General features: G+C 42.8%; 1 protein-coding gene across 3 annotated transcripts in view; it reads right to left on the bottom strand.

Annotated features, from left to right (window-relative positions):
• GPAT4 (glycerol-3-phosphate acyltransferase 4) overlaps window positions 1-20142 on the bottom strand; it is a 37190-nt gene extending 17048 nt beyond the window's left edge. Inside the window, exons 1-2 of one of the 3 annotated variants that reach the window (XM_017885311.1) lie at window positions 20010-20142; window positions 5566-6573 (exon numbers count right to left, since the gene is read on the bottom strand). In XM_017885311.1, coding sequence (XP_017740800.1) covers window positions 5566-5730 — 165 coding nt within the window. In that variant the 5' untranslated portion in view covers window positions 5731-6573; window positions 20010-20142. Of the gene's footprint in view, window positions 1-130; window positions 425-5565; window positions 6574-7990; window positions 8130-20009 lie in introns of those variants that run through there. The other 2 variants (XM_017885312.1, XM_017885313.1) reach the window with 2 other exon arrangements.
• Window positions 20143-21680: the final 1538 nt, after the last annotated feature.

Genomic DNA, 21680 nt, shown 5'->3' with positions numbered 1-21680 from the left:
AAGCCGAATGCTGCACGCCAGTTTAATCAGTGATCTGACCTCATCTGGAAATCTCAAACCCCACAGTCTAGAAAGGAAGGTGGCTCACAAAGTCACCACGCAAAGAAAGTTCAAAGGCAAGAAAACTCACATGACTTTCTCTGTTTCAGATATTTGGCCATCGATGTCTTTTGGCTCTAAGCACAGATGAGCTTTCCTTTAAAAATGTTAATACCTAAAATGGAGGAAAGTAAATCTCATCTGGTTTCCTGGAACTAGAGAAGAGGTGAAAAGGGGCAAGAGAGTTCACAAGAATCCTGGCATGCAAAAACACAGGTCACTCAACCAGAATTTAGGGTTCTACATTTTGGCCAGGCTCTGTTTTGGCACTGCAAGAATAATCAGAAGTGAACAACTTGCAGCCAGACGCAGTGGGGCTCACGCCTGTAATGCGAACACTTTGGGAGGTCAAGGCAGGAAGATCGGTTGAGCCCAGGAGTTTGAGACCAGCCTGGGCAACATGGCAAAATCCCGTATCTAAAAAATACAAAAAAATTAGCTAGGCATAGTGGTGTGTGCTTGTAGTCCCAGCTACTCCAGAGGCTGAGATGGGAGCCAGGGGAAGTTGAGGCTGCAGTGAGCGGAGATCGCACCGCTGCACTCTAGCCTGGGAGACAGAGCGAGACCCTGTCTCCAAAAAAAAAAAAAAAAAAAAGAGAGAGAGAGAAACTTGATTCTGTACTGACAATTCTGAGACTCCATGAGACTGCAACAGGTGGAGAATATATGACACCAGACCTCTTACGGATGACAATTTCAGTCTGAGGACTGTTTCAATGTGCAAAATTCAAGATGGCTACAGTCTCTGTCATCACAGGAAAGGGATCTGCTAATTGAGAGTCTACATCTCCTAGTTCTGTGGCAGTTCAGTAATAAACATCCCTTTGGCCCCCCGCTTTTTAACTTCAGGAACATGACAAAACATGTCTGTGTTTAGGAAAGAATTGTCCAAAGTCACAAGGGCAGGGGAAACGAGGAGAGGGCTGAACAGCCTGTTAAGAAATGGCTGATCAGGTGGCTGGGTGCAGTGGCTCACACCTGTAATCACAGCATCACAGGCAGGAGGATCATTTAAGCCCAGGAGTTTGAGAAATGGCTGATCAATGAACTGGATCCTTTTGGCCTGAAAGAAACCAAAATATTTCATCCTGAAATATACTTCTTTGTCATATTTCAAGATGACTGTTCAGAAGGACTGGAAATGCAAGAAAAATGGAGAAGCTGTCTTTTGCAGGAGGAATTTGCATCTGTAGAGGAGACAAAGTGAAGTAAACAACAGATGCCAATGGGCTTTCTCTGAAGCACCTCCCTCCTTGTCCGAATCTAGAAAGAACTGAGACGCTTTTAAAGGTCTGAAAGAAACACTTAGCATCTACACTCTTGAAGGGCTGCTATCTGTGAGGTTTCATCTACACAAGACCACCCGTGCCAGCCAGGCCTCCTCTTCTCTCCCTCTTGTTACCTATTGCCACCTGATTTACCGTCATAGCCTGTTTTTTGGCCATGCTCAGAGCCCCCACTGCTTCTGTAACCTCAAATGCTACAAAAGCATCAACCAACTGGCTATTTCTTTGAAATCTTTGTAAAACTCCTGTGCACATTAATAAATCTGTATGTCTAATAAATCTGTATGTCTTTTCTTTTATTAATCTGCTTTTGAGAGTTGATTTTTCAGTGAATCTTCAGAGGGCAATGGGGATGCTTTCCCTTGGCCCCTACAAACCCTATTGGACCAAATCAAAGGGCCTCTGGGAAAACACTGCTTCTCTGCACTATATTCACACAGCACACTCCTGACACCAGATGTGTGAGGAATGCCACCCCCAAACCCAAACTGAGCAAATCTTCAGCAGGCACCAGCTGGGTGTCCTCTAATTCAATTCAATTCTGAGGCTATCGACCTGGAGTTGGTATCAGATTCCACAAGTTATGAGAGTCAGTCTCGTATGACTGCCCCTACTTCAGATGCAAGTTGAAAGTCTCTTGTGACCCATACTTCTGACTGACCAGCTATAAATCAGGGTTCCCACAACCCCTCTTCAGGTTCAATTTGCTGGAGTGACTCCCAAGACTCAGGGTAATGGTTTACTTCCATGTATGGCTTTATGATAAAGGACACACAGCTCAGGAAGCACCAGATGGAAGAGATGCATAGTGCAAGATATGGCAAGCTCTTGCCATTTCTCTCAAGAGGATGCTCTCACCTAGCTGCCTCCCGGTTCATGCCCTGTTCTCTGCACTCCCTTATTCCCTATTGAATTGCTTCCCTCTTGCCTCCCTCCGATCCACCTGAACACATGCTGCCAGAGTCCAGTCATGCCACTTTCTTGTTCAAAAACCTTCAATGGGCCGGGCGCAGCAGATCACGCCTGTAATCCCAGAACTTTGGGAGGCTGAGGCGGGTGGATCACTTGAGGTCAGGAGTTTGAGACCAGCCTGGTCAACATGGCAAAACCCCATCTCTACTAAAACTACAAAAATAGTCAGGTGTGGGGGCACAGGCCTGTAATCCCAGCTACTCAGGGGGCTGAGGCAGGAGAATCACTTGAACCCAGGAGGCGGAGATTGCAGTGAGCCGAGATTGCACCACTGCACTCCAGCCTGGGCAACAGAGGGAGACTCTGTCTCCAAAAAAAAAAAAAAAAAAAACCTTCACTGACTTCCCAATGTCAATGTCTAAAGTATTATAACCCACCTCATTCCCTCCATGTGCCCAGTGTTTTTGCTCTACTGAACTATGTGCCATCTCTGAACAAGACTTACCTTTTCGCCTTTATCAGCTGTGCTTCTAGAATGCTCTATCCTTTTCCCTTTTAGGATCCAGTTCAAATGTCAAATCTAAGAAATGCTACCTACTCAATTCCTGCAATCAGAATTCACCTCTGCCTGTGTACTTCAACTGGTATCCCATTCTGAATTAGTTATATATGCATATATTTGTCTTTCCTACTAGACTACACACACCTCAAGAGGCAGCAGCCAGAACTTACCCCTTTGTGCATTTCAGCACAGTCTGAGAGAGTGCCTTCCACTTAGTAGGCAGTCACTGATTTAATTTATCAACTCCCAATATTTCTCTCCATCAAGGTCTCCTTATGGAAAAGTAGAACCAAAATGACAAAACCTGGAACTATTTCCTATCATCTTCCCCCCAATTCCTGTCTCCTTCAGTTTGTCCTTTAACCTACTCAAGGCTATTTTAAAATCACACTCCTCATCAGGGTAAGTAGGATGACCTCTTTCACTACAACCATGTTAAAAGGAGTATTAATACTCCCACTCTCTGGACAAAGAAACACTGGAAAGTTCAATGCCTTTTCAGAGCCAGTAATGGAAGCCCTGGGATTCAAGGTAACACCTGCCTGACCCAGCATGAATGCCCATCGCACTAGTCTCTTCAGCTTCTCCTTCTTCACCACTAGTTTCTTCAGCTTCTTCACCACCAGCCTCTTCAGCTTCTCCACAACTGCCACTGGTTTCTATGACTCTCCACCAGCAAGTTCCATCTTGGAGTTTAACACAGATCACATTACAGCTGTCTCATCTTCTCTAACGTGACCTGATCAACTCCTTTCACATCATTTATTCTCATCTTTCTCCTTTACATCCAGGCTTTCTCCTCTCCCCCTTCCAGGTCATTTTCAACTCAGCTGAGAGTCTACTCCTGGGAATTCTGCTCTTAGTGATACCATCGCCACTGTGGAGAGGGTTCATGTGAAGCACAAACGTTAAGCAAACAGACTAAAACCCTTCCAGTCACATGCTGCTCTCTGCACACAAAGATCTTCTGTGACTCAGCATGAACAGGACCTGCACTGAGATAGGGCTTCCAGGAAAGGAAATAGAAACGACATTGATCCACCCATATCCTCTCCATATTCCTCATCACTTGGCAGGTACACAAATATTTTTTGTTCCTTTATATAGGGAGAACTAGTCATGGGAAAGGAGCTGTAAGCCAGGGCTTGCTTAGGTCTGCCAAAAGCACAGGTATATGTACCGCATGAACTATTAGGTATCCAGTTTTAGTGATCTTTATGAAGAATGCAGACTGTGGTTGCCAGGGGCTGGCGGAGGGAGGAACGGGGAGTGAATGCTTAATGAGTGTGGGGTTTCCTCTGGACTGATGAAAATGTTGTGAACTGGACAGAAAACAATGTGAATATAGTAAACGCTACTGAACTGTTCACTCTAAAATTATTAACTTTATGTTGTCAATTTCCCCTTGGTTTTCTTAAATGTGAAAAAAAAACCCATATGCTTATAGACATACTAAGTACCAAAAAAGATAAAACCCAAGATTCAATGACAAACATAAAAATATTTCCCACTATAATGTAACATTTCATATAGCTCACTTAATCTGAGTCGTTTTCTTCATTGATAAAAATGCAGATAAATAAAATGCAGGTTGATAAAACACCCCGTCTACCACAGAATTATAAGGAACCAAAGAAAAATGATAAAAGTTACTCTCAAAACCAGAAGATACAATATGGGCCAGGAACGGTGGCGCAGGCCTGTAATCCCCGCACTTTGGGAGGCTGAGGTGGGCAGATCACTTGAGGGGTCAGGAGTTTGAGACCAGCATGGCCAATGTGGTGAAACCCTGTCTCTACTAAAAACACAAAAAAATTAGCCAAGTGTGGTGGCGTGTGCCTGTAGTCCCAGCTACTCAGGAGGCTGAGGCAGGTGAATTGTTTGAACCTGGGAGGCAGAAGTTGCAGTGAGCCGTGATTGCGCCACTGCATTCTGGCCCGGGTGACAGAGTGAGACTCTGTCTCAAAAAAAAAAGAAAAAAAAAAAGATACAATATGAACAAACAATGCTGTATGATTTTTACTACTGTAAGTGCGCTTCTCAAATTATACATGAATCCCTAAAGATTTGGTGACTACTAAAAACAGACATTACAATTAAATCACCAAATCTGTGCAGAAGTATTTAAGTCTTATGGGAGAGATCGACTTCCAAAAAACATCACTTCTCACCCATTTCCTTACAATGTGACCAGTTTGGTATAATTCAACGGTCAGGTAAGTTCTGACATATCTTCAGAAATGTATCCTTCGCCTTTAAAGAAAATGAAACAATTCCAATGCCCTTTTCTGTCCATTCTTTTAGTCTGAAATGCAAGGACCTACTTAGAATAAATGACTGGAAGAGAAGAGGCTTTCCCATGCTTCTCAAGTGAGGGAATATGTCTGCAGCAGCTTTGAGCTATGACATCAGTTATGTAAGAAGAGACAGAGACTGGCAGCGCTTTTCTTTAATTCTAAGCCCCATTCTCTCTGAAATAAACAGGTGACATGTGGAGTCATGGTACAGGTCCCTCAGCTCAGCATAAATCAAACATACAAGTGCCTTTCAAAAGTACACGTTTAGTTATTCTTCTTACTCAAAAAGTTCTCCCAACTTTCTCCCTGTCTAATAAAGAGATAACAATAGGCCTGTAAGAATACTCTCTTTGCTAAATGCACTTCTACCCGACTCTGTGAAGCAACCTTTTGCAACAACACAACTTACCGCAAATATTTTTAACAGAGTTTTCATGTAGAGTTTGCGGATACCAAAGGAGACTCCAAAAATGGCTGGCACTATGATGAAAACGAGGAGGAGGGTGAAGAGGACAGTCAGGGAGATGCCCAGAAGGTTGACAATCAGGCTATCAAAAGGCAGCAACAGGAACATGGTGGAAGATCCAGGCCAGGCCAGCACCTGCCTCCCCAAGAACAAACTGTAGCCTTCAGATGGTCCTTCCCGACAGCACCAGCCAGGGAAAGGAAGCAAGTTCCCGAAGAACAGCAAACCCCATTCCGAAGTCCACACCCCTCAACCACCTGAATAGAAGGCCTGGGAAGAGAAGGACAGGAAAACACGGCCACAGGAGGCAGCTGCAAACGCCAGGTCTCCACAGAACGGATGGACTCTAAAGATGAATGAAGCTCGATAGGTCTTCAGTAAAAGCATCCGAGTCCAGATGGAATTTCTGTGCAAGTGAGCAGTGAGGGCAGGGGCTCTGCTCTGCTGTCCTGCTGCTGCTTCCAGAGGTTTTACATGGTTTTCCTGCCCAAGAGCATTCAACAGATCAATCTGTCCCTGTCACTGCCAGTAGTACCAAGAAGAGTTCAACTTGGTGCCAGAAAAATCCTGATAACTTCTGTGGAGGGGTAATCACTGGCACTTTACACAGAAGGCTTTTGAACTTGAATATGTGGAAATTAAATAATTGTTTTACTTAAAATTCCTTCATAAGCTGAAAACCATGTTCATTGTAGAGAGTTCATTATCTGGCCCCATCCTCCTCTGGTGAGGCTCCTGGCGCTCACAGCTTCCAGGACCCTCCTACCTGGAGAGCTACAGTCTTTGCCAGCAGGAAAGAGATGCTGGCACACAATGTCTCATAATGCAAGTGCTGAGTGTAACTCCAGACGCATCTGGCATTGGTTTCCTCTGGACACTCTTCTCCCTAAGGCTCCCTTTCTTAGCGGTGACCTGGGTTCTTGGCAAATAGCTGCTTACATGCTGCCAAAGCTGGGGGAGGGAAACAGAAACACTGTTAGTCACACAAATCAAGAGGAGAAATGTCAATATGCTGGGGACCAGGGGGACTGTTTCAGGGTAAGCCTAAAACTATCAATGTGGTCAATGCCCACTTTTCAAGTCATCAAGGTCAAAGAGACTAGGCAGAGCCAACAGGTGGTAGACATCAATGTGGGAGGGAAACAGAGGTTTCAGTTTTCAACCCAAATAATACGACCTGTGGTCAAACTTTCTGAATAGAAAATACGTGTATACAAGACACATCTGAAAGATAAAAAGCATGTGCTATGGAAAGTACATCTCCTTACTACCTGTCCCCCAGCTATTCAGAGTGGTTCTGCACAGATGCTGCCAAAGGTTGTAACCACCTTTGTATTCTTCCCAAGACATTCTGTGCTTAAACAAGGAAATCACAATGGTTCTCCATCACCACTGGCCCCCAGGCTGGGCAACAACCACATATTATTCTTCACCTTGCTTTTGTTTTGTTTTAGCTTAACACATCTCAGAAGAATGTCCCATCAATACATATAGAGTTTCCTCACTCCGCAGGTGCACAGTTTTCAACTTAAGAATGTGCCACAACTTAGTTCACCAGTCTCTTAAGGTTAAACACTGATATTTCTACCTTTTTTTTTTTTTTTTTTTGTATAAATAATGTTGTAAGGAATAACCAGGTACATGCATGACTTAGTACACAAAATGTGCTTAGAAAATATATTTTCGGGGTAAATTCCTAGAAATGGAATTGCAGAGGAAAAGAAAATACACATTTTTAAATTTGCAAGATCTTGTCATATTTTCCATATAGAGATAAATCTCCTCCAGCCTCTCCCCACACTGGTCACTCATTGTGAAATTCCACTATTTCAAATATCTCACAAAAGTATTCCAATTTTATATCACACATTCCAAGTCCCTGAACTTGGGAGTATCCTATCAACTCTCTCTGGCAAACATTTTGGCTTCATACCAATCACCTTCAGGCTGTTCTCAACTCTTAGAAGTTCAAGAAACTGAACAAATTAACAAGTACTGACTTCGCCTTAAAATCTGTGCAATGTTTTAAGGCAGGAGACCACCCCTCATCTTGTCTTATGCCCAATTTCTGCCTCCAAAAAAAGAAGTATAAAATCTAAAAGGCAGAAATGGAATCCACAGGCAGACAGCCCAGCACCATGCCCTGGGCCTGGTAGTTAAACAACAGTCCCTGACCTAACTGCTTGTGTTATCTATAGATTCCAGACATTGTATGGAAAAGCATCGAGAAAATCCCTGTCCTGTTCCATACTGATTACCGGTGCATGCAGCCCCCAGTCAGTACCCTCTGTTTGCCCAATCGATCACTACCCTCTCACGCAGACCCCTTTAGAGCTGTAAGCCCTTAAAAGGGACAGGAATTACTTACTCCAGGAGCTCAGTTTTTGGAGACGTGACTCCGCTAATGCTCCCAGCTGAATAAAGCCCTTTCCTTCTACAACTTGGTGTCTGAGGGGTTCTTGTCTGTAGCTAGTACTGCTACATTTCTTGGTTCCCTGACCAGGAAGCGAGGTGATCAGCGGAAGGCCAAGGCAGCCCCTCAGGTGACTTAGGCCTGCTCTGTGCAGCATCTCTGCAGGGGACTCAGACCAGCCAGAGTGATGCGGATCCAAAGAGTACTCCTGGGTAGGCAGTTGCCCCGGTGGGATGTGTCGCTAGAGCAGCGTGTGGCAGGCAGGCTCCTGCGGACAATCAACACAGTGGCTGAACACGGAGAAGGAACTGGCACTTGGAGTCCGGACATCTGAAACTTGGTAAGACTGGTCTTCAAAACTTGCCTACTCCATTTGAGTGGAAGCGTGGCCTTATCACCCACGGCACGCCTGTACCAGCATTTTGGTTTTTGTTTTTGACTTAACTTGGATTGCTTGATACTTTGGTTTTGGTTTTGACCTGGCTTGGATTTCTTGATACTCTGATTTTGGTTTTGATTCTGGTTTGGTATAAACTGTAAAACTGTGTGTGTGTGCCCTTTTTACCCATTCTTTGTTTTGTGATGTGCGTGTGGTGTGAGCGTGGTGTTTTGTCTTGAGGAAGCATGGGTCAGGCACAAAGTAAGCCCACCCCACTAGGAACTATGTTGAAAATTTTCCAGGAAAGGACTTAAGGGAGATTATGGTATTACTATGACACCAGGAAAACTAAGAACTTTGTGTGAAATAGACTGACCAGCATTAGAGGTAGGTTGGCCATCAGAAGGAAGCCTGGACAGGTCCCTTGTTTCAAAGATATGGCACAAGGTAACCTGTAAGCCATGGCACCCAGACCAGTTCCCATTCATAGACACTTGGTTACCAGCTGGTTTTAGACTCCCCCACGTCCCCCCACACAGAGGTTGAGAGAACAGCAGCATAAGCGGGTGGCAGAGGCAAGGAAAGACCAGCAGAGAGAGAGAGAGAGAGAAAAGAGACAGAGAGGAAAAGAGGCAAAGAGAGACAGGAAGAGACAGAGACAAAGACAGAGTCAAGGAAAGAGAGAGAGAGGAAGAGACAGAGGCAAAAGGAAAGTCAAAGAGAGAGACGGCAAGTCAAAAAGAGACAGAAAGTAGAGAGAGATATACAAGGAGTTAAGAAAAAAAGTGTACCCTATTCCTTTAAAAGCCAGGGTAAATTTAAAACCTATAATTGATAATTGAAGGTCTTCTCTGTGACCCTACAACATTCCAATATCAACTTGTTTTAAGTGTAAACAAGGGCATAGCCCAAAAGCACTGAAGTCACTAACAACCTATAGCCTTCCTATCAAAAATCCTTAACCTAGTAGTCTGCGGATGGCCCAAATGCATTCAATCTGTAGCGGCAAGTGCTCTGCTAACAGAAGAAAGTAGAAAAATAACTTTTAGAAGAAACCGCATTGTGAAAGCGTACCTCACCAGTTCAGAAGTATCCTAAAAAAAAAAAAAAAAAAGGATGATTTAACATTAACCACTGAAAACTGCCTTAACCCAGCAAGTTTCCTAACAGGGGATCTAAATCTTAATGATCATACAAAGGTCTGACCAGACCTAGGAGGAACTCCCTTCGGGACAGGACAATAGATGGTTCCTCCTGGGTAATTAAAAAAAAAAAAATCTATACAAATTCTAAGTCAATTTGGACTAAACAAGGTCTTATTAATAACAAAGGATAATTAAAACCCCAAACTTACAAGGTTTTCAACAAAAGTAAAGTTTGCTAAAAGTTAACAGTAACTTCTAATCTTGTAGCCTTAGACAGTCTAGTCCACAGACATAAAGGAAGTTCACTTTGGAAAAGAATGGTTATCATCTTCGAAAAAAAAGGGGGGGACAGAATTTACGTAAAAAAAGTTATATGGTAAATTCTTGTCCTGAAATAAATTAACTGGTTGTTTAAAAAAAAAAAAAAGTTTGTAATAAGTCAGAAAGTTGAGACATGTTGAAGAATTGTCTGCGAAAGTCGTGAGAAAAAAAAGTTATTAAAAAAAGGAATTTATGCAAGAAATGTTGTATAATTTAAAAATAACTAGGTCTCCTGAATGTGAAACTATTAAAAAAAAAAACAAACAGTTTATGTGCAACGTGTATAAGGAAAGTAAAATATGCCTTTGGTAAAGGCATCATAAGGAGGCATAAGAATGTAAATTTTTACCTACATTAAAAGGTTATAAAATTGTTTTAAAGGTTTAAGCAAGTTTTAAAACGTTAATTGTAAAGAAAATTCTGTGTGTAAACATATTGGCTAAAGTTAAAGAGGTATCATCCAGTTTTTCTGTAAACTGAGCATTAAATAAAAACACAACAGGTTTTTCTTAAAGCACTAACCTGCTCTTTTAAAAATAATCTATAAAAATCTTACCTTATGGTCAGACATTAAAAATTGAATAAATACGTCTACAAAGTTTTATTAAAACTAAGTTTAACATTAACAACACACTAATATAAAAATGAAATTTAGCTTATCTGGTATAAAAATCATACAGGAAGCACTGTCAAATATCAAACAGTGTTTGGCTTTCTTCGGTCTAAAAACTAATAAAAATAGGTACTAAAGGAAATTTCTCAGTAGAAAAGCACCAAGGACTATAAAGTCCACTGCTGATGTCCCCACATTTAAAACAAAGGTCAATTTCTTAAAAATTATATACTTGGTTATCTTCCACTTTCCTTTCCCTCAAAACTAAAAGTCTTTTAGCACATGTACCACGCCTAGAATTTCCGGTAAACCAGCATCAGCCTGAAGATCATGTTCTCATCAAAGGGTGAAAAGAAAGGAAACTCGAGCCAGCCTGGGAAGGACCCTACCTTGTGCTGCTAACCACAGAGACTGTTGTTCATACAGTGAAAAAGGGACAGACCCATCACACCCAAGAAAGCGGCATCTCCTCCTGAGTTGTGGGCCACACAGTCCCAGTCACACCTGAGGCTGACTGGTCCACACACGGACAAAGCATGAGGAAACTCACCGTGGGACTTATTTTCCTTAAATTTTGGACTTGTACAGTAGGGACTTCAACTGACCTTCCTCAAACTAAGGACTGTTCCCAGTGTATACATCCAGTCACTAAGGTAGGGCAAAAAGTTAAAACTTTTTGTTCTATAGTTATTATAAATGTGCTGGAACTCTAAAAAGGACTTGTTTGTATAATGCCACCCAGTACAGGGTATGCAGCCCAGGAAGTGACCAGCCTGATGTGTGTTATAACCCTTTTGAGCCTCCCATGTTCACAGTTTCTGAAATAAGATTAAGGACTGAAGACTGGTGGGGAGTTGTAAATGATACAAGTAAAGTATTAGCCAGAACAGAGAAAAAAGGGGTGCCCAAATGCATAGTCTCGAAATTTGATGCCTGTGCTGTCATTAGGAAGAGGATGTGGCTCTTTTGATTGGGAAAAAGGCTATATGACTGAAAATAAGTACATTTGTCATGAATTAGGACTGTGTGGAAATGAATGTGGATGCTGGTCTTGTGTCATTTGGGCCACTTGGATAAAAAATGAAAAGGATCCAGTCCACCCTGAGAAAGGAAAAAGTGGCTCTTCCTGTACCAAGGGACAATGTAACCCCTTAGAGCTAGTAATAACCAATCCCCTTGATCCTTGCTTAGGAATCGATGGGGCCGGACTGGATCCTCGAGTAAATATCTTAGTTCGAGGAGAAGTTTACAAATGCTCTCCTGAGCAAGTGTTTCAAACCTTCTATGATGAACTAAATGTGCCAGTACCAGAAATTCCAGGAAAAACAAGAAATTTGTTTTTGCAATTAGCCGAGCATGTAGCCCAGTCTCTCAATGTCACTTCATGTTATGTATGTGGAGGAAATGTAATGGGAGATCAATGGCCATGGGAAGCCTGAGAATTAGTACCTACAGACCCAGTTCCTGATGAATTCCCGGCTCAAAAGAATCACCCTGATAATTTCTGGGTCCTAAAAGCCTCAATTATTGGACAATATTGCATAGCTAGAGAAGGAAAAGAATTCACTCACCCCGTAGGACGACTTAGTTGTCTGGGACAGAAACTGTATAATGGTACCACAAAAACAGTCACTTGGTGGAGTTCAAATCACACAGAAAGGAATCCATTTAGTAAATTCCCAAAGTTGCAAACCGTGTGGACCCATCCGGAGTCCCACCGGGACTGGAGAGCCCCCACTGGATTATACTGGATATGTGGGCATAGAGCTTACGTCACATTACCCGACCAGCGCCAGGTAGTTGTGTTATTGGCACTATTAAACCATCTTTCTTCCTACTGCCCATAAAAATGGGCGACCTCCTGGGCTTCCCTGTATATGCTTCCTGTGAAAAGAGAAGCATAGCTATAGAAAATTGGAAAGAAGATAAATGGCTCCCTAAGAGAATCAAACCATATTATGGGCCTGCTACTTGGGCACAAGACGGCTCATAGGGATACCGGACAGCCATTTACATGCTCAACCGAATCAAACGGTTATAAGCTGTCTTAGAAATAATCACTAATAAAACTGGCAGAGCCTTGACTATTCTGGCCCGGCAGGAAATTCGGATGAGAAATGCTATCTATCAAAATAGATTGGCTCTCGACTACTTGCTAGCAGCTGAAGGAAGGGTCTATGGGAAATTTAACCTTACTAACTGCCATCTACACATAGATTATCTAAGGCAAGTAGTTGAAGACATAGTTAGAGATATGACAAAACTGGTACACGTGCCAGTGCAAGTGTGGCATGAATTTGATCCTGGGGCCATGTTTGGAAAATGGTTCCCAGCACTAGGAGGATTTAAAACTCTTATAATAGGAGTTATAATAGTAATAGGAATCTGCTTACTACTCCCTTGTTTGCTACCTGCACTTCTTCAAATTATAAAAGCTTCATCGCTACCTTAGTTCACCAAAATGCTTCAGCACAAGTGTACTATATGAATCACTATTGATCTGTCTTGCAAGAAGACATGGCAGTGAGGATGAAAGTGAGAACTCCCACTAATGAGTTAGGTTCTCAAAGGGAGGGAACGAACGAGTATTGACTTTGCCTTAAAATCTGCTCAATGTTTTAAGGGAGGAGACCACCCCCCATATTGTCTTATGCCCAATTTCTGCCTCCAAAGAAAGAAGTATAAAATCTAAAGGGCAGAAATGGAATCCACAGACAGACAGCCTAGCACCATGCCCTGGGCCTGGTAGTTAAACATCAGCCCCTGACCTAACTGCTTATCTATAGATTCCAGACATTGTATGGAAAAGCATTGTGAAAATCCCTGTCCTGTTCTGTTCCCTTCTGATTACCGGTGCATGCAGCCCCAGTTAGTACCCCTGCTTGCTCAATCAATCAGACGCTCTCACGTGGACCCCCCCTAGAGTTGTAAGCCCTTAAAAGGGACAGGAATTGCTCACTCGGGGAGCTCAGTTTTGGAGACATGACTCCGCTAATGCTCCCAGCTGAATAAAGCCCTTTCCTTCTACAACTCGGTGTCTGAGAGGTTCTTATCTGTGGCTCATCCTGTTACAGTTTTAGAGAACTCAAGGCCCTTCCCTTGTTACCTCGTTTGTTTATTCCCAGCCCATCAATCTGTATGATTTCCATTTTACACATCAGGAAGCTGAGAGAGGCAGTTGCAGACCCAGTTCCTCTGTACGGCTCCATGACATTCACACATGTCTGAGGACAAAATGCTCTAGTCTACAAGGACATGCTAATCAGTGGCGCTGAGTCATGAACCCTAGTTCCTAGTTCTGATGGCCACTTCTTACGTTTCCTTCCACTTTCACATTGTCACTGCTATTGCCAACATTGACTGAGTGCTTACAACATGCCAAGCACTGCGCTAAGGAGCATTTCACATACACCACCCTCACATAATCCTCACGATGGCTGTACAGTGGAGTCATTGTCATTCTGATCTATAGGTGAGGACGCTGAGGCTGGGAAGATTAAGGGAGTCAAGTCACCCAGGGTTGCAGAGAGCTGGAAGCAGGACAAGAGCATCCGTCTCCAGGCCCCTGCTCTGTAACTCCTACTCCTTCCTATCTCCCAAACTACGTGCTTTAAAATGAAGTAGCACTGGCTGGGTGCGGTGGCTCACGCCTGTAAGCCCACTTTGGGAGGCTGAGGCAGGCGGATCACCTGAGGTTGGGAGTTCGAGACCTGCCTGGCCAACATGGCGAAACCCCATCGCTACTAAAATACAAACATTAGCTGAGCATCATGGAGCATGCCTGTAATCTCAACTACTCAGGAGGCAGGAGAATTGCTTGGACCAGAGAGGCAGGGGATGCAGCGAGCCGAAATCGCCGCCACTGCACTCCAGCCTGGAAGACAGAACAGGACTCTGTCTCAAAAAAAAAAAAAAAAAAAAAAAGTAGTACTTCAAGCCAGACTGCTCTACAGAACTTCTTGTGATTAGACAAAACCATCAGGATCTGGACTCCAGTATTAGAATTTGGTGGTGTTCTCAGAATCCAAGATACAGACATGCTCTTGTATTTTCATAAACACTCATACACACCAGTTTTCTACCCGTGTTCTAGAGGCAGTCCAGGCACCTGAGTTACCAAAGTCCTCAGGCCTGTCCAGGGCAACATCTCCTTTCCTCCTTCATTGCTGTCTCCCCACTCCCCGTGGACAGGACTGCCATGGGAAAGAGGCGGCAAGGGCCTCTGTCCTACTGGTCAGGGTTACCCTGAGTTCCACAGACCCAAGGTGACCGACACCAGGGTCACTTTGACCCTCATGCCAGAGTGTAGATCACTCCTCTAAGGATCACAACTGAAAATTCCCAAGGTTATTCTGGGTTCATGTCCCCAAACCAGTAAACACGTGTAGCAATAAACCAATTTCTTCACCTAGTTCAGGGGTTGGCCAATTACAGCCCACATCTGGCTACAGTTTTTTTCACAAAGGCTCATGAGTTTTACATTCTTAGACTCTTTTAAACAGATGCAAAAAACAAAGAAGATTTGACAAAGACCATGGCCGACAGACCCTAAAATACTCACTATCTGCGCCTTATAGGAAGAGTTTGCACTCATGACCTTGCTGGTCTTTCCTCCGCTCAGAGGCCCCTGCTGGCTCTCCCAGTCCCATCCCATCCCACCCCATCCCACCCCGCCACACCCTACCCCGAGTTCCTTTTGCTGAATGCCAGCCTCCAGGACAGAGAACACTAAACTGGCCTAACAAGTTATTAGGCCAACACTAAACAATACTCACACAAATTCTTAGAAGTAGAGGAAAGAGCAAGCCAACTGAGTTTATCGAATCGGTAGTGTTTGGAAACTGAAAACTCATTAAAGCCAGAGGGAACTGGTGGCTGAAGGTCCCCTTAATACAGACTTTGATGTGTGGAAATATCAAAACTGTTCACATCAGAACTAAATCCAACCACAATTTCTCGATAACCATTCATTTACAAGAGGCTATCACTTGGCCTCAAGTAAATATAAGCATGACGCCTTAAGAATGTGAGCTGGGGCAGCCATTCATTCACAGGAATATTCACTTATTCTCTCAACATCCACAGCTGGGTTCCAACCAAACTCACCCAGAATCATCAGGGCCAACGTTCCCCAACAGGCCAAACATTCCAGAGAATCAGCTAGTTCTGAGCCTTTTAGGAAGGAAGCTGCCTCCTAAAGGCAGCTTGCCTTAGGAAGGAAGGCAACAGAGCCCCTCACTAAGCTAACCTAACTCTTCAACCCATGGAATGGCAAATTTGGGCCTTTAGGCCCCTAAGGGCCTCAGTTCTTGGAGTGACTAGTTCATTCATTCAACAAATACTCACTGGGCACACAGTGTGTGCCAGACAGTACACCATGTGTTAGCTGTTGTTCAGTGGTGAAAAGATATGCCCATCCAGAAACAAGCACACAAAAGTCGTAATTTCAAACTATGATGACTGTAGACAAGGAAAATAGACTCCTGGAAAAGAAAAGAAAACAAAGGAAAAGAAGAGAAAAGAGAGAAGAAAGAAAAGGAAAGGGAAAAGGAAAAGGAAAAGAAAAGAAAAGAAAAGAAAAAAGAGAACAAAACAGAACAGAACTTAATTTAAATCAAGGCATCTACACCAATTCCGTCCCAATCACAAGGTATTGGACTGGGACTATTATCACTCCTAACTGCAGAGTCAAATACTTTTCAGTTGGCTTTCTGTGACACATCCCAACTCAGGGACCATAACTGCTAGAATATGTGCAGACAGAAGCCCTGTGCCAACTCAAAAGGTAAAAGAAAGGTCACTTTATTAATACACGCTGAGATCACACAAGAATGCACATATTTTAGAGCACACCAAGCACAATGCCGGTGACATGTTAGATCTCAATGAATGGTACATATTATCATTTCATTAGAATCAGAAGACACTCAGTCGTCAGTGCTAGGTACTAAACTTCAAGAAGGCTTAGAGAGGAAGGCATTATAATGTATGACACAAAATACACAGGCCAAACAACACAACTTGCCTAGCAAGCAGTAAATGTTCAATAAAAGGTTAGCCGTAAAACAGAGAAATTTGAACTGAAAGTACAGTGAGATGGCAAAGAAATTCTGATAAACCACTGTACTGGTGAGAATGAAAAAACATCCTCAAATACTGCTGGTTGGACTGTAAAATGGGTTTAACCTCTACAAAGAACAATTTTGCGACTGCCATCAAAATTTTAAAAGTACATAACCTTAGATCCAGCAATTCCACTTCTAGAAATTTATCCTAAGGATAAATCAGACCAGTGGTTCCCAACCAAGGATGATTTTTTTTACCCCTTGGGGAGCATCTGGCAACATGTGCAGGGATTTCTGGCTGCCATGACTTAGGATGGGAGTGCTACTACTGGCATCTAGTGCAGTGCACAGGGATCTAGTGCACTGCTCATCTTACAAAGCACAGGACAGCTCCCACGCAATGAGGAACTGTCCAGCCCCAAAAGTCAGCAGTGCAGAAGTATATAAATCCTGTATTTTAAAGCATAAGCAAAGTGATAATATGTGCTGGGTTACTGACTGCAGCATAGTCTGTAATATCAAAACAAACATCAATGTCTCCCAATAGAAGATATAATGGAATACTATTCATCTGAGCCCCTGTCACTAGGAAGGAGAAGGGGAATTTGAAGGTGTTTCCCAAGAAGTAATGACATTACACTAATGAGGTTTTCAACTACCACTTTTGCCTAAAGGTGTTTATATGCTTCTAAAATGGCTGGAGCATGCTTTCTCATTCAGGAAGTGCACACGGCCTGACAGGGAGGCAAACACTGCCACAGTCAGTGTCTGCAGAGAACACTGGGGCAAACGAGACTCTCCAGAAAACAGGAACATAAATGCTTGAGGCTTCAAGATGGCACTCTGTGTAAATGCATGAGTAAAACTGAGACTCTCACAGTAATTCTGAATCAGGACAGCTGGTATCCAAGCACAGATGGCAGGAGCATGAGCCACGTGGGCCCTCAGAGACCCAGCCAGAGCCATCCCCTGGCCACTAAAGGCTGCACTGGTTCTCTACCCAGGATGCTCATTTGCATCACTGGGCCTCAGCCCAGATGAAATATATTAGAATATCTGCAGGTACAATCTGGATTTGTTCTTAAGACACTTGAGCGATTCTAATGAGCGATTCTAATGTGTAGTCAGTTGAGACTACCGGGTTAAGGGTTCTTACCAGTTAACTGAGATAGGACAACTGAAACTGAGAAGACAACCGTCTCTGAGCACAAATTACCCATACATAAAAGGCATCTAGTTCTCTAAAAAAAGGAGGGGATCACATTCATAAGAGAGGTGGTGAGGATCTAGAATGACAATCCACGACATGAAACCCAGTGGAAACCCTTCAGTACTGGAGAGCACTCAGAAGGTCAGACCGGACTGGCTGTCACCTAGAAAAAGTGGATTTGCTTGGGACACCTGATGCAAGGGAATTGATTTTATGATTGGCAGGTATGGGATGCAAATTCTAGCTCAATATTAAGAATCCAACCCTCATGCTTTGCTGGTTGGAATGTAAGCTAGTGCAGCTCGGAGAATGGTTAAACAAAGTTAACATGTACCTTGCAATTCCACTCCTAGGTATATACCCAAGAGAAAGACAAATTGTCTACACCAAAAAAATTGCACATGAATGCTTACAATGGCATTAATCAGAACAGCCAAAAGACGGAAACAACCAAAATGTCCATCAGCTGATGACTGGATAAACAAAATGTGGTGCATCCATACAATGGAATCTTTGGCCATAAAATGAAGAAATGATACATGCTATAACATGGATGAATCTTCAAAACATCATATTAAGTAAATAAAACTCATCGAAAAGACCACATATTGATTCCACTTATACAAACAGGCAAATCTACATAGAAAGAAAGTAGATTATTGGTTACTTCAGAGCTGGCGAGAGCAGGCAGATACAAGAGCGACAGCTAAAAGGTCTCTTTCTGAGGTGATGAAAACGTTCTAAAACTATGTTGATGACTGTACACACCTGTGAACATAATAAACCCCAATGAACTGGAAACTTTCATTGGATGAACTGTAAGTCAATAAAGCTATTTTAAAAGAATCTAAGATTGAGTTGTTCAAAAGAATAGGCTGTATAGGGAGACCTTCACCTACATCCGCATTCTGCCGAGTGGCAGATACGTTATGGTGGTTACACTGGATGTCTTTTAAAATTCCTTCCTGAAACAAGTTTTTTGTCCTTACGTCTTTATTTAAAATTGCAGAATGTGAGGGAAGCAGTAAAGCATGATGGCCATACATACAGGGAATCAGACAAGCTACATTCAAAACCAGGCTCCCAGGCCGGGCGCGGTGGCTCAAGCCTGTTCCCAGTCACCTTTGGAGGCTGAGACAGGCGGGATCACAAGGGGTCAGAGGATCGAGACTATCCTGGCTTAACATGGGAACCCCGTCTCTCTAAAAAATACAAAAAAGAAAATAGTTCCGGCAAGGTGACGGCGGGCCTGTTATCCCAGCTACATAGGGAGGCTGAGCAGAGAGATATGGCCGTAAACGCCGGGGGAGCGGAGCTTGCAGTGACTGAGATCCGGGCGCGCACTGCTACTCCAGGCCTGTGCAACAGGAGCGGAGAGCTCCATCGTCAAAAAAAAAAAGACTCCATCTCAAAAAAAAAAAAAAAAAAAAAAACCAACACACCAGCCTCCCCTACCTTCTGACTGTCTGACCTCAAAAAAGTCACATTCCATGCTTCAGATTTCTCATCTGTAAAATGGGAATACATATCCTGTGGTATTGTTGTGAAGACTAAACGTGATGCCTATCAAGCTATCAGTGTAGTGCTTGACACAAAATCATCTATAAATAGAAGCTTCTACTACTAATCATCACCATAAAGCTGGAGGTGATAATAATAAAATGACAAAACCACAACTTTATTAGTTAATCTTTCAGATTTCTAGTCCAACCTCTTCATTTTATGGCTCAAATAACTGAGTCTTGAAAGGGTTCGATGACAGGGACAAGTTACAAAACTGGCTGGTAACAGAGGCAGGACTAACGCCCATCTGATACCCAGTCGAGTGCGCTTCCTACTCCCCAGGCTGACTCCTCACTTGCTTTAGGGTGGGTTACAATTCAGAGAAAAGCATCCATTTTTCCTAGTTTACTTACTGTCAGAACATAGCCCATCAAATACCCCAAATGTGATGTAAGCAAACATGCACACACAGGCACGAAGAAATGTATGCTAGGCTGAATTTAATGTCGAGTGTACCAGGACTAGTAGAGTGTTAAGAAATTTGCTTGACTAGGATTCTGCTGCTTAGTGGGGAAAGTGCATCATGTTTCCAAAGAGGGTAGCTCTCAGAGCGACTTGGTTGACGTGAACCTGAAGTGCTGAAAACCCAGAACACACACAGTTGGCATCAATCCTGGATAAAATAAATCACTCAAGACAAAGCCAGGATCCAACCGGCCAAAGGATGATTCAACTTACAGGGAAAATAGAACATGGTCAGGTTCAGGGCCTTGGTCTTATCTAAGATCATTATGCCCTCCAGAACTTTCTTGAGTTAGAACCGGCACTGGTACCAAGTTCACTCCAATGTAACGGAACCATCTACTGAAGCTGGCAAAACAAAAAATAGAAAACAAGACAAAAAGACAGAGTATATTTTAATGAGGACAATTTGATTTGCTGGAGCTTTAAGACCCAAGACAATTCATTATTCAACCTGAACACTGCTCTGATGGCTCCATTTCAATACCAGTTCTTGACATCTGAGTACTGTATACGTAATTAGAAGCAACTTCCTGGCCTTTTTCTTGTTTAAAAAATCTTTTTATCCAGTTTATTTCACTCAGCATAATTATACTGAGAACCATCCACATTGCTGCATGTGTCAACAGTTTCTTCCTCTTGATTGCTGAGCTGTATTGCAGTATATGGATATACCACAGTTTCTTCATCCATTCCCCTACTGATGGACACTAAGATTGTTCCAGTTTGGGGCTATTACAAATAAAGATGCTATCTACAAGTCTTTGTATGGACATATACTTCATTTCTCTTGGGTAAATACCTAGGAGTGGAATGACAAATTCCAAAATCAGTTGTACCATTTTGTATTCCCACTAGCACCGTAGGAAGTCCCACTTGTTCCACATCTTCACCAATACTTGATATGGTCAGTCTTTTAAATTTAGACATATCACTGGCCAGGCGCAGTGGCTCGCACTTGTAATCCCAGTACTCTGGAAGGCCGAGGCGGGCAGATCACTTGAGGCCAGTTCAACACCAGCCTGGCCAACAAGGAGAGACCCCATTTCTACTAAAAAAACAAAAATTAGGCAGGCATGGTGGCTTATTCCTGTAATCCCAGCTCTTCGGGAGGCTTACGTGGGAGGATCACCTGAGCCCAGGAGGCTGAGGCTGCAGTGAGCCCTGATAGTGCCACTGCACTCCAGCCTGAGCAACAGAGCAACACTCTTGTCTTAAATGAAAGCTTTTCATCACAAATGCACAAATTTGTGACATCAGATTTTTTTGTTCATCTCTCTGCAAATTCAAAATACTTCTAATTGTGCAAAGAAAAAAATCACTAAAACAGGAAAGAAAAAAACAATGACGACAACCACAAACTCTAACCTCAGACCTGAACATTACTAAGCAAAATAAAACGTTCCTTCATGTTCCACTGACAGTGATTCTCTGCAGTCCAACAGAGCAGCCACTAACCATGTGTGACCTTGGAGCACTTGAAATGTGCTGTGAATGTAAAATACACACCGGAGTTCCATGACTTTGTATGAAAAAACCCATGTAAAATATCCCATTAATAGTTTTTATATTGATTATGGATTAAAGTAATATTTTGGATAAACTAAGTTAAATAAAATATATTGTTATTATTTTCACCTGTTTCTTTTTACTTTATAATTTTTTTTTTAATTTAAATTGACTTTCATTTGTAGGAGCTAAAAATGAGATCACGGAGGTAGACAGTAGAATATAATAGATACCAGACACTGAGAAGGGTGGATGTTGAGAGCTTGGTTAATGGACAGAAAAAAAAAACTTAGCCGGAACAAATGAGTTCCAGTATTCAAGAGCAAAGTAGGATGACTATAGTTAACAATTTCTTGTACATATATATATATATATATA

This window comes from Rhinopithecus bieti, unplaced genomic scaffold, assembly GCF_001698545.2.
Source record: "Rhinopithecus bieti isolate Rb0 unplaced genomic scaffold, ASM169854v2 scaffold_13689, whole genome shotgun sequence".
Classification (NCBI taxonomy): Eukaryota; Metazoa; Chordata; class Mammalia; order Primates; family Cercopithecidae; genus Rhinopithecus; species Rhinopithecus bieti.
The sequence above is the reverse complement of the archived record's forward strand: the minus strand, read 5'-3'. Positions and strand labels throughout refer to the sequence as shown.